The sequence below is a fragment of the Quercus robur genome, chromosome 11, assembly GCF_932294415.1.
Source record: "Quercus robur chromosome 11, dhQueRobu3.1, whole genome shotgun sequence".
Classification (NCBI taxonomy): Eukaryota; Viridiplantae; Streptophyta; class Magnoliopsida; order Fagales; family Fagaceae; genus Quercus; species Quercus robur.
Window position 1 is genome coordinate 37,350,668 of NC_065544.1, and position 13,494 is coordinate 37,364,161.

Below are 13,494 nucleotides of genomic sequence, written 5' to 3' on the forward strand. Positions count from 1 at the left end.
TAATTATCTGCCATTACATTTTAGATAGAAAAATCTGAAATGTCAAACGAAATTATAAAAAATTACTTTATATGCCACGTCAACCAAGGTTTTCAGACCCGGACCGTTTATTGAACTGTAAAAGGGAGAGGTTCAAGGTTTTTAAGGTCGAACCGAGGTTGAACCGGGGTCGAACCGTGATGACGTCATAATTAATTTAATAATTATTTAAATATAAATAAATATATTAAATTAGTATAAATAGAAAAATTAAATTAAATAACCCAATTAAATATAAAAATCTATATTTAAATGTATTTTTTCATATCATAATTTTCACAAAACAAATAAAAAATATTATATCCTAAACACACATAGATATAATATTTCTTTATTTATTTATATGTTGTTTAGTTAAATTCGTGATAGTAATATTGTAATAATATAGATATTAGAAGGACACTTAATAAAATTGTAGTGAGGTTGGTTTATTATTATATTTATATATTTGGTACTTATATAATTAGTCCATTTGTTTTTTTTCTTTTTTGGTTCAAATCCGGTGCCAGTGTTGTGGTTTTCTAGGATTAGCATGCAAACATATGAGCTGTAAAGTAACGTGGGTATCTAGGTCTAGGAAGTACAAAGAAATAAAAATATTAATTAATAAATACACTCCCAATTAAATATCACACCGACCTCACCTAACCTCACTAATTTACACTTCAGTTTTTTCCTTTTATCCTTTAGTCCGATCCTTTAGTCTCTCTCTTTGCAACAAAAAGTAAAACAGAGAGAAGTGTGAGAAACTCAGAAACCACAGCAGTGGAGACGGAAAGAAGAAAGAGAAGAAGGAGAAAAAGAAGAAAGAGAAGCTGAAGACGAAGATGAAGACCGTAACTGACGATCTGTGCTGGGTTGCTAGCTTACTGCTTCAACTTTGCATAGTCCGTACTTTGTAATCTTATTCTTCTCAGTTTGTTTTTTTTCCCTCACTGGTTCCAGATCTGAAAAAAGTCCAAAGTGCATTTCAGCTGGTATTTGATGAAAAAAAAAAAAAGGAACCGTGAGAACCGCGAGAACCGTTCACGGTTCTCAGAACCGTGAGGTCTAACCGCGGTTCGCACGGGTCCCTGTTTTTTTCTATAGAACGGTTCTTGAAGCTTAAAGAACCGTAAAAATGAGCGGTTTGAGGGTTTTCCGGTCGGACCGTACGGTCCGGTCCGGGTTTCAAACTGTATTGCCAAGTCATATTAAAAAAAAAAAAAAAAACTAAAATTAAAAAATTTACGCATTTACTTTTGGGGCGGCTATGCCTGGTTGTCGCTGTTGTTGGATTTTTTACAATAATCATCGTCACGCAGATATGAGATACCCCACACACTCAAAGATGCCTCTCCGCCCTTTATTTTTTTCTCCTCACAAATTCAGAATTGAATTAAAATAACTTTCGTTTTTCTTCTTTAATAATGGTCTATGCTACGGAGTTGCCGGATGCAATACACAGACAAAATGAAGTCAAGATATGAAGTTGCAGACGGCGGAGTGGACGGCGGCGGCTATAGGTTCGTTTCTCTCTATCTCGCGATTTCTCTCTCTCGTCTCTCTCTTCGGCGGCGCGTTTTCTCTCTCAAGTGGGTTACGGGTTGTGGGTCGTTGCTCTCATTGAACGAGAACCCGAATAGCTTGTTGGTGCTACCATGCCGCTTGATTTTTTTGTAGGTCACAGTCTTGATCGCCATCAGATCCGTCCTCAATGACCACGGCGGAGGAGCTTGATTTTGACACCTATACGACCCGTTTGCCCTTGTCATCGTCTCCATCAAAAGAAGTCTTTTCGGAGGAGCAACCTTCAGATTCATCATCTCTTTGTTGATCAGGCGAGTCATTTAGATCCCACATTTTTTGTTTCGGTCTGTGAAAGACATGTTTGTTATTTTAGGGGCAAGATGAACCTTTAGTGTTTTGTTGTGGTACAAATTCTGATCATTAGTCATTCTTTAGTCTCACTCTCATATAAACACCAGAATATATGTTTGTCTTTGGTACAAAAATTTATTAAAAAAAGATCTTTGTTTCTGGGTAAATAAGAGGAGATGTTTAAGGAAGACAATAGTGAAGTCAAGTGTGAAGAAGGTAAGACAATTATATTCAAAAAAAAAAAAGTAAGATAATTACCAAAAAGAAGGAATGCTGACTCACCTGTGTGAAGATTTTAATTTGTGTTTTTTTTAAGATGATGTGGCAATATTGTTGGGAGATGACGTGACTTAGAAAGTAATTTTATATTATTCTGTTTGACACATCAGTTTTTTCCATCCAATAGATAATAGAATGGACTAAATTGACAAGACATTAAAAAAATTAAGGACCAAATTGACACAATTGAAATGTTAGAGACCAAATTGACATATAATGTAAAGGATAGGGACCAAATCTGTAGTTTACCCTCCCAATTATTTCTCGTCTCGCGACAACTCATTCATCCATATTTAATATTTTACATAAAAATAATTAATAAATTTTTAATGTTCTTGTACAATACTAAAACCCTAAAAGCCTAAAACCCTATACTATCTTTCTTTCTTTTTTTCTTTCTTTTTCCTTCTTTTACTTTTTCACCATTGTGAAGAATAGACTAAAAATAGGGTTGAATACTATAGCTTTTATAAAAGTAATTGAGGCAATGAAATTATACAACTTTGCAGACATATAACACTTTTAAATTGATTTATTTTCTCAACTGATCTTGAAAAATCATATTAGATTATAAACTTTATGTATTTAGATGAATCTCATACTTTGATTGTTTATTGATGATTTTTTTAGAGGAAACAATATCAAACTTTATTCATTTAATATCATACTGTACTTTGATTGTTTATAACTATGATTTTTTTTGTTTTTGTTTATTTATTTTAATGATATGAAAATTCTATTTGTAGTTAATTGAGATTATGAAAAATTCTAAGCATAGTAATAGGTTCGGATTAAATTCTAAATGAACTTGTATCAAGGTAGATTTTACAATTACAATTGCTTACAATTGTCTATTTGTTTTACAATTAATATCGATCAATATTTTTTAGCCTTTTAAATTTTTAACATTATCTTTTAATCTTGTTCCCACTAAATTAAAATTCTAACTCTACCACTACTTCGTGGCTTGATCCACTAACAAGAACATGTGGAAACCATTATCAAAGAATTGTCAAATACTTATAATTAATTACCATCACTTCTAAAGAATCATAATGATTATGAAGATTTGTATCCACTAACAATAGAAAGAGTATGTAAAATATTGGCTTCATGTTATATATAATATGCAAAAACTACCATAAAACAAGGATCAGAGTTCTTTAATTAATCCATCTCTCTTTCTTCCTTATCAGAATGGGGATCATTTCTCTACTTATCAGACAATTTATCTACACCTCCCTCGTCTTGCTTCCATGTCTTCTCTGCGTAAACTCCACAGACTCACCATCACCACCATCTCCTTCACCGGACTTTAATTTAACTTTTGGAGACCAAAAACTCGCCGTGGCCTACCCAATAATCCAAAGATTCAGAAACACAATCACTGCAGACCCCTTTAAAATAACCAAGACTTGGGTTGGCCCTGACATATGTAACAAGTACAAGGGCTTCTTCTGTGATACCCCACCAGATAATAGTTCTGCCAAGGCCCTCGTCGCCATTGATTTCAATGGCTTTCAGCTTGCAGCCCCTACTCTTGACGGTTTCATAGACCAACTTCCTGACCTTGCAATCTTCCATGCCAATACCAACAACTTTTCGGCACTATTTCACTAAAAATTTCAAATCTCCCATATTTCTACGAGCTTGATATAGGTAACAACTGAATTTTTGGGGTATTTCCACAAGCATTGTTGGGCAACAGTCTCACTGGGTGCTTGCCATGGGAAATTGGGTTATTAAAAAATGCCACAGTTTTTGATGTGAGCTTCAACCAGTTCATAGGTCCAATACCACAATCATTTCAGTGCTTGTTCAACATAGGACTGCTCAACCTGGCTCGAAACCAGTTCTATGGGGAGGTTCCTGAAGCTGTTTGCAAGTTCCCTAATCTGTATAACTTCTCCTTATCATATAACTACTTCACTCAGGTTGGTCCTATATGCAGGAAGTTGATCGAATAAAAGATACTTGATGTAAGGATGAATTGCAATAATATTCTAGGCCTTTCTCATCAGAGATCAAAGGCTGAATGTTTTGCATTTTTCTCTAAGTACAAGTACTACACTTGCCCCAATCTGCAATCCTTGAAGACAGGGATGGAACCAGGACTAAGAGTTAGGGGGGGTGACTCTGCTGCTAGCTGTATGCGGCGGCTCTGACCTTTGAATCTACTGTTTTACTACTAAGGATTTTTGTTTAAAATTTTTTAAATGACCAAGTTGTTTGTTTTGGGTAAAATAAATTCATTGGGCTTAATTTTTTAGTTTTATTATTTGTAACTTTTGTTTTTGGTTTAATTTTTTTGGGCTTATATATTTTGTTTTAGATTTAATCTATTTATTTTTTGTATTCTTTAAAAGGTGAAAAATGCTAAAACTACAAATTTTTTACAAATTACTAATGTAGTGGTAGTTATTGATAAGTAAAAAGTTATGCAAGTATACGATCTAATAAGAATTTGCTACTTTAATAGTTTGTATAAATATTGTAAAAACATTTGTGGCTATGACATTACACTCAAAAGAATTGATGACCTTATTAAGGGGGGCAAAGTATAATTTTATTGAACAAAATTACTAAAATTAGTACCTATTAATATAGTAATATGTTTTTTAAAAAAAATTAGGGGGTGCCATTGCCCCCCCTAGTCTAATAACAGCTCCGTCCATGCTTCAAGAAAGTAATTCCATGTAATTGATAATCAACCAATGGCTGTAGCTGCTTCACCAAGATCCTATGATACTCTTATAGGTTGTGATTTTCCTGCTTCATCTGTACTATTTTTTGTGTACCACTTTATGTTCCACCAATCACAACTTGCTATGTATTGATTTTTTTTTTTTTTTTAAACTTTAGTTATTTTATAAGAAAAGTAAAACCAATATATGATAAGTTGTAATTGGTGGAACATAAAGTAGTACACAACAAATGGTACATAGGATATGTATTCTAAGTCATGAAGGGCCTTTGTATTATATTAGTAAGTTGCCTATGTGCTGCATAGATGATGTTTCATGTAAGATGATTTTGGAGAATGTTGTACATAAATTATAGCATAATTATTATAGAATTTTGTTAGTAATGAGTTCATCATAAGAAGTAATAATTATTAATTACACACGTATGTCCATTATAATTATTCAGTTTAAGTAATAAGAAATATTAATAAAAAACAATTATGGAGGAATATTATAGAATAAAAGTTGATATAGAATGCGCATTTTTCTTTCTCCACAATTATAAAACAAAACACATCCCAAACGCTTATAGTCAATCACAGTTTTTACAAAACCCACAAATTCACAACGTCAAGCTTTACAAAGGCCCCTTCTTGGTTGTAGCCAACTCATACGAGCACTGTTTTAAAAACCGGACCGGACCGGCCGGTCCGATCGGTTCAACGGGAACCGGAAGTCAATCCGGTCCGGTTAAAAGCTCCAAAACCGGTCAACAACCGGAAAACTGGCCAAAAATCGATCAAAAATCGGGGTTGAACCGGAAATTTTTAAAAAAACGGTTCTTTAACTGGTTCGGTTTTTAAAACCATGCATACGAGTTAAGATTAGATGATACAACAATGTTGGAGCTAGGTAGGTATCTTTGAAAGATTGAAGGTAAATGACATCTTTTTTAGTATGCATGTATTTGATATGAGATGTCATGAAGTGCTATGGGTAGGTATATATAAAGGAGTAGAAGTGCAAGAGGTGAAAATGCTAAATTGAAATGCGAAGAGTTTTGTGTATATATGCAAGGGAGGAAAAGTTTTAAAACATTGAACCAAATGAAATAAAGAATATCTATTTTTTTAAATTAAAAAAATATTGAAACATTGAACAAAAAAAAAAAGAGTCAATATTTAATTTATTCTTATATCTAATGTAAAGCTTGAGAGTATTTCAATTTTCTTTACAAAATATGTGCCACATGACAGAATCTCATGTGTGCATGTGTCTATATATATATATATATATATATATTGATTGATTGATTGATTTGCATATGCATGTTATTCTCTTCATATTTGTTAAGTTATGAATAAGCAATGGGCATTAAAGAATACTTTTCTTGGGAATTAACTTAGGTTGGGTTTGGATTTAGAATTAGATTTGGATTTAAATTTTAGAGTGGTGTATTTTAAATGTCTTAATTCTAAATTTATAAATATTGAAGTATGTCTTATGAGTTTCTAAAATTCTATAGGTTTATAAGTTATTTCAAATTCAAGAACTTTAAGATTTAAAATTCTTGGTGGATTGTCAAATCTAAATCCTTGACTTTTTGTTGGTGCAAACACAATAATAATGAAAATAATACAAAGAGAAATTGAATAACACTTCTGAATATTATTAATTTGAGATTAGAAAATATATAACATTATTTGGATTGAGGCATGACACTCGCTTTCTTTAAGCAGATTTAAGTTTTGGTTGACTAAACTTTGTAACCAGTGCAAGCTCAATATTTGAATCAATACATATTAGCTCATTAATCACTACAATTAAAAGGAATAAAATAATCTCTTTCATTTTCAATATGGAATTATATATTTTCACTAATTTCTCGTATTCCATATTAACTCCCATATTTTTTACATTTATGTTGTAATATAAATCAATTTTAATTAATTAATATTAAAATGCTCAAACACTTTTTTTAAACTATCCAAACAAGATACTTAAATTTTAATCATCTAAATCCAAATTCATGTGTCAAAATCCTGCTATCCAAACACGAGTATTCAATATGTTACTTTTGTTATGGTATGAAAATCCATTAATAACTTTATATTGAATTTTGAAGGTATACATTTTAACTGAGAGTCTTTGGTGTGATAGTTAGAATTACTTTTCCGACTTTTTTTGATTGGTAGTTGAAGTTAAGGTTCAATTAATGAATGCCAAAGTGAATCGGTTAATGTTTGGTTTTTTTTTTTTTTTTTTTTTTTTTTTTTTTTTTTTTTGCAATCAATCAGTTATTTTAAGAATTCAATTAAAGAGGTTGTTTGTTTATTACATTTTTTACTACTTAATACAACGAGACCTGCTTGATTCTTCCTTGTAACATATGCACTTCTACACCCATTAACAAAAAGCTTGAAAAGCTATTAGAGTTATCTCATGTTTATTAAATGTTTATAATCTTAGGTGTATCTTGTGGGGTTGGATTGGTATGAATCTAAGGCCCAATTAAAGACCTTGAATTGAGTACGTTGTTTACTCATGTCACAAATTCAATTTCGTTAAAATGAATTTCCACAACTACTATTCAATGATTAGAATTTAGAAAGACTATAATAAATAGTTAAAGGTATAGTAAATTCAAAGATTAGCTTAGAATGACGTGAGAATGATGAAGTGGAGTTAAGCTACAAACATAATAAATTGGTGATGTGGCATCCCACTAGTTATTGGCACACCCACCTTTAAATCCAATCTCTCTAGTGCTTGGAAAATTGCCAGTGAGTAATGTGAGGACTTCTCAAATCTCAACTAAGTGCAGCGTAAAGCGCCTTGCTGGGGACAATTACATTGAACACCATGAATTATTCGATCTTGCAAACATGTGTGGACAATACCTGTGAACCAAAGAAGTTTAAGTGCACTACTCCTCAAAATTCTTATATACAATTACTATATAAGATGATAATTAGAGATGCAGAGCTTTTAACTCTGGATATCTCCGTTAGAAACACCTATAAATACCAATTAATCAAATAAAAACCTTCTAAAGGATACTTTATATTTGTGGTTAGGATCTAAATTTTAAGACATCAAACTTCTAAATTTTAAAGTAGAAAATTCCATATACTTGAGATACAAGCCTAACACAAGAAATTTTGCTATTTGTTAAGGCCAAATGACATTACAGATTGTCAAACTCCGTCACAAAAATTGTATTTGCAAATTGCAATATCCTAAATTCATGTGGTTTTTAGAATCTTTAATTGTGCCAACCCTTTCCATTCTGTTTCATAGAGTCAAGGCATCATCATTATGATCTATAACAATACTCTATGCCTACCTGTGAGTGATCAAGTGCCCACAAAGCACCAACTACGCAATTGTGAGGGCCAGTAGAGTCAAGTCAATCTACTTAAGTTGCCTCATTCCTTTTTTCCAACTTCAAATCCTTTAAAATGATGCTGCAAATGACAAAATTTATATAATCCTACCATTTACATCCCATCAAATACTATTTTTATTTTTGGATATTATATACGCAAACAGAAATTTTCGATTCATTAAAAACTATAAAAATTCCATAGATAGTAACCAAAATTGAGTGATGAAGCTCAACCATTAAACTCATGCCCATTCATAAATTGAATACTTTCTTTCCCTAATTCAATACCTACAAAAAAAAAGCCAAAATTTATTATTGGTCTCTAAACTTTAGTTCATGACAATTCTAATCCCCTGAAATTTAATATGATCATCTTTTAGTCCCTACAAACTTATGCTGATTGCTTTTAGTTTCTAAAAAACTTAAAATGATTGAATTTAGTTTCTAACCAACTCTAAGTTTGCTTTTAGTCCCCGGTGTGTCTAATAGAATAGAGTGATAACATGTCATTTTTTAGTTTGCCAATGTCATGTATCAACAATATATTTCTTTTTTAAAATCACTAAAAGTAATCACTAATTAAAATCACTTATGGACTAAACTATAGGTATCAACAATATATTGAAGCCAAAAGACAAAGCAAAGAATAATATGGAAGATTTTCTCTTGAATTACTCAAATGAGATTCTTGTAGTGCGTTTGGATAAGGGATTTTTAGGTGGAATTTGCCGCATGATAGAATTTGAAATTGTGTCGAAAAAAATTTCTTTGTTTGGATGAAGAATAGGGAGGAACTTCAAAATTTAAGGGGGGAATTTTAGATAGAATTTGAGAGCTTAAAATTATGCCACAAATTGATCTGCCCATTGACACATTATTTCTAAATTTCCTCCAAGCTCTTTTGCTAATTAACTATCACAGATTCACAGCCAAGAACCAATCATCATTTCTAAAATATCCACCAGAGTCATCAACCTTGAAATTGTGATAAAATGGGGAGGGTACCACCCATCCACCGAGTCAACAAACTCGAAAGTGTCCAATTTGTTACTCTCCAGACTTAGCACAAAGCCACAAACATTGCCTCGCTCAACCCTTTGAGGTGGACATCTTGCTTGATGAAGTCGACACAGCCAGGTACAGTGGTAATAATGGTCTAATCTCTAATCCTATATTAACTTTAGGGTTGTATATTGCATTACAAGTGTATTAGTGCTATTATAAGAAGAAAAATGCTAAAGTTACAAACTATTTTTACATCTTTTTTTTTTTTTTTTTTTTTGCAAATTATTGATATAGTGAATGGTTATTAATAAGTGAAAAAACGATATTAATAATAGACCCAAATAAGAATGGGTGAAAATTGGATATACGAGTCTATAATAAGTTCGAGCCTCCTATGCATCATACTATCTCTAACACTTGGTAACTTTATCTCAGATTCTAAGTGGCTTCCTTGCCTAAGGCAAAGCGGAAAACCGATCATCTGTTTTGATAAACTTCAAACGGAAAAAATAAAATAAAAAAAATAAATAAGAAATTTGATTAATTGGTACTCTTCTGGATAGAACTTATTTTGCTAAAATTGAAACTGAAAACACTGTAGTAAAATAATTTTTAAATATGTAAATAGTATCGTGGGACCCATTTTTAATGAAAAAGTTGATAAAAAGTGAAGTTTGTGGAATTCAAAACAGTGCATTTATGCACTGTTCACAAAAGACCTGTCAACAGTTGCGGCTGAAAAAGAAAAAGAAAAAACAAAAACAGCACGTTTAAGTGCTATCCAAACATACACTCAGCCCAAGAATACAAAGTTGGATATCATATCACAGTGATGACGTCGAGCCAAACGCAACAAAACATTGTCGTCTGTATAGCACCCCAAGTGACTGATATATATTTGGAATTTGCGTAAATATAGAAAAGTTGATTGATGTGCTAATTCACATAGCTTTCTCAAATCATTGTTAAACGTGGTTTATGGGTGATTATGCGTATCATAACAAATAAAAAGTACTCCATTTTATTTAAATGATTCTCAAGACGTGATATACTCTTTAGACCTTCACGTAGAAGACTGGTTGTTTTGAGTTTTAACTATGATTTTATAACATATGTCAATTGTGAAATTGATGACTTAGAATTTAGTAATAAATGCGATAGTATTTAGATTGAGAACCTTATTATTCTCAACACATACATCTATACTTTCTAAAAACTTTAATTTATACGCTTGTTATTACTTCGTGGTCCGATCCACTAATAATGTGGAAACATGCTCACTATGGGACTTCACAACGACCTCAAACCACTATCAAAGAATTGTCAAAATACTTTCTAATCTCCATCACTAAAGAATCCACTAACAAGAGGAAGAGTGTATAAAATATTGGCTTCATATTTTATATAATATATAACAACTACTACAAAACAAGAATCAAAGTTCTCTGATCTCACCATTGCTTCTAATCCATCTCTTTCTTCCTCATCAAAATGGCAAGCATTTCTCTACTTATTAGACAATTTATCTACACCTCCCTCATCTTCCTTCCATGCCTTCTCTGCGTAAACTCCACATGCTCATGCTCACCATCACCACCTCCACCTCCTTCACTGGACTTTAATTTAACCTTCGTAGACATAAGGCTCGCCGTTGTCTACCCAATAATCCAAAGTTTCAAGAAGACAATCACTGCAGACCCCTTTAACAAAACCAAAACGTGGGTTGGTTCAGACATATGCAACAAGTACGAGGGCTTCTTCTGTGATATCCCACCGGACAATAGATCCGCCAAGGCCCTCGCCGCCATTGATTTCAATGGATTTCAGCTTGCAGCCCCTACTCTTGAAGGTTTCATAGACCAACTTCCTGACCTTGCAATCTTCCATGCCAACACCAACAACTTTTCTGGTATTATTTCACCAAATATCTCAAACCTCCCATATTTCTACGAGCTTGATATAAGTAACAACAGATTTTTTGGGGAATTTCCACAAGCAGTGTTGGGCATGAACAATATATCATTCTTGGACATCCGGTACAATTTCTTTACTGGGACAGTGCCACAACAAGTTTTCATGCAAACCCTAGATGTACTTTTCATTAACAACAACAATTTCAAAAGGCAGCTACTCCCTCAGAACCTTGGCTTCACCTCTGCACTCTACCTCACATTTGCAAACAACAAATTCACCGGTCCAATCCCACGAAGCATAGGAAATGCTTCATCAACATTGCTCGAAGTGTTATTCTTGAACAATCAATTAACCGGTTGTATTCCCTACGAAATTGGATTGTTACAAAAGGCCACAGTCTTTGATGCCGGAAACAACTTTCTGACTGGGCCTTTGCCGTGGTCGCTAGGCTGCTTGGATAGTATTGAGCAGCTGAACTTTGCTGGAAACTCTCTCTATGGAGAGGTGCCTGAGGTGGTGTGTCTACTAGGGAACCTGTTGAATCTTTCACTGTCAGATAACTATTTTACTCATGTTGGACCTGTGTGTAGGAAGCTGATAAAAAAAGGGGTTCTTGATGTAAGGGACAATTGCATTTATGGTCTCCCTGATCAGAAATCTTTGGGGGAGTGCTGGTGGTTCTTCTTCTACTCTAGATTCTGGCACTGCCAATACCCTTGGTGGTTGAGTACTTATGTTCCTTGTAAAACTTATACTCACTTTAAAAAAGCTCCTCCAGTGGGGTCCAAGAGAAGATTGATGTCTTATGCTGCTCTTGGAAGAGAGAGATTGTGAGGATCAAATGGATTTTGGTTAGAAATTCCTGATTCACCAACCAAAAAGTACTACAAGTTTGTTTGTTTGTTTTTTTTTTTTTTTTTTTTTTTTTTTTTTTTTTTTTTTTGAGAAAGAAAAAGTACTACAAGTTAATCGTATACACTACAGATTATAGATAAATAATTGTAATACTAGATAAATAAATTGTGGAGCCAACTAATAGGTGCTTATTGACTTGCTGCCTGAAGTGAAATGGGCTAATTCTCTTGTTATTTTTGATGAGCTATCAGATCGCTTGGATCCTGTGCTCATGTTTGATTTTTTTAATGCGGTAATCTTTATACTTTTTAAAATGTTACAAGCATATCTATGAAAAATATATAATTATATATATAGTTTCTCATGATCATTAGCATATTCATGAAAGTTGACGGAAAGATTTTTGTTAATAAATAATTTAAGGGCACAAGTTAATATTTATTTAATAGTCAATTAAATAATTATTTTATATTTTTAAATGAATAAAGTCAAATGGTGCATATGTAAAAATCCTTCTTTTTAATAAAAAAATGGATCTAAGTTCGAATCCTGCTTACATAACAAAAAAATTCATTGATATTTTGAGTTAATAATAAAAAGTAATTATTATTAAACTCCTGCCAAATCCTATAGTATCTATAATAACAACAATAATGGAAATTACAATTGAAACAATACTATAATTTAAGAGTGAAACAAATTAGAGGGTTCTAGACTTTTAGTTAATTTAACCGGTAAAATTTTTTGTTTCCAATAAGAAATTTGAGTTCGAATCATGTTAATAATAAAACAAAAAAACTAATTGGTCTATTGATGTGATAATAAAAATTAATTATCATGAAGTGGATATCATAATTTCAAATCCTATCTTATAAAAAAAAAAGGAATTTAACAAATTAAATCTTATTGTGTTAAAAGTAACCAATTAAATTAATTGTAAGATTTGAAAACATAATAAACTAAATGTTCAACCATGAACAAAAGAATGGAACATGATTTTTTTTTTTTTGGGGGGGGGGGGGGGGGGGGGGGGGGTGGTGCTTGAATGAAAGAAACGACATCTAGGATCACATTTCATGGACATGAAATACGTAGAGCAAGCCCCCATAATATGAACCATTAGATTAGTGGAGAAGTCTCAAAGTGCAAGTAGTGCACAACCACGATAACATAAATATATATTAACCGATTTTTTTACCCTCTTGGGATAATGCTGACCACATTCGAAACTCATGCTAGAATTTGACAAAAACAAAACGAGGGAAAAGGGGAAAAGAGAGAGATTTCTATAAACAACAAAATGGACCATGAAGCAAAAACATAGGATTTAGGATTATTAGTGGTCCACTAAAATGTCCCAAGTAACTTAACTAAATCCACTTTTCATGAAAAATTAGTACTTTTAAGTGTAATTTATTAGGTTTTCTGATTAAATTTAAATATATAATTATTTTAAATTTAATTATATTT

At 32.3% G+C, this 13,494-nt stretch overlaps 1 protein-coding gene and 1 pseudogene across 1 annotated transcript; both read left to right on the forward strand.

Annotated features, from left to right (window-relative positions):
• The first annotated feature begins 3,340 nt into the window (after positions 1-3,340).
• LOC126705884 (uncharacterized protein At4g06744-like) lies at positions 3,341-4,520 on the forward strand (annotated as a pseudogene).
• Positions 4,521-10,685: 6,165 nt separating this feature from the next.
• On the forward strand, positions 10,686-12,084 carry LOC126707114 (uncharacterized protein At4g06744-like). The gene has a single exon (XM_050406713.1). It carries the CDS (start codon positions 10,747-10,749, stop codon positions 12,001-12,003), a length of 1,257 nt encoding a protein of 418 aa, XP_050262670.1. The 5' UTR covers positions 10,686-10,746; the 3' UTR covers positions 12,004-12,084.
• The last annotated feature ends 1,410 nt before the right edge of the window (positions 12,085-13,494 follow it).

Coding starts and splice junctions, on each gene's coding strand:
- LOC126707114 (XM_050406713.1), top strand. CDS start 10,747: ATGGCAAGCATTTCTCTACTTATTAGACAATTTATCTACACCTCCCTC.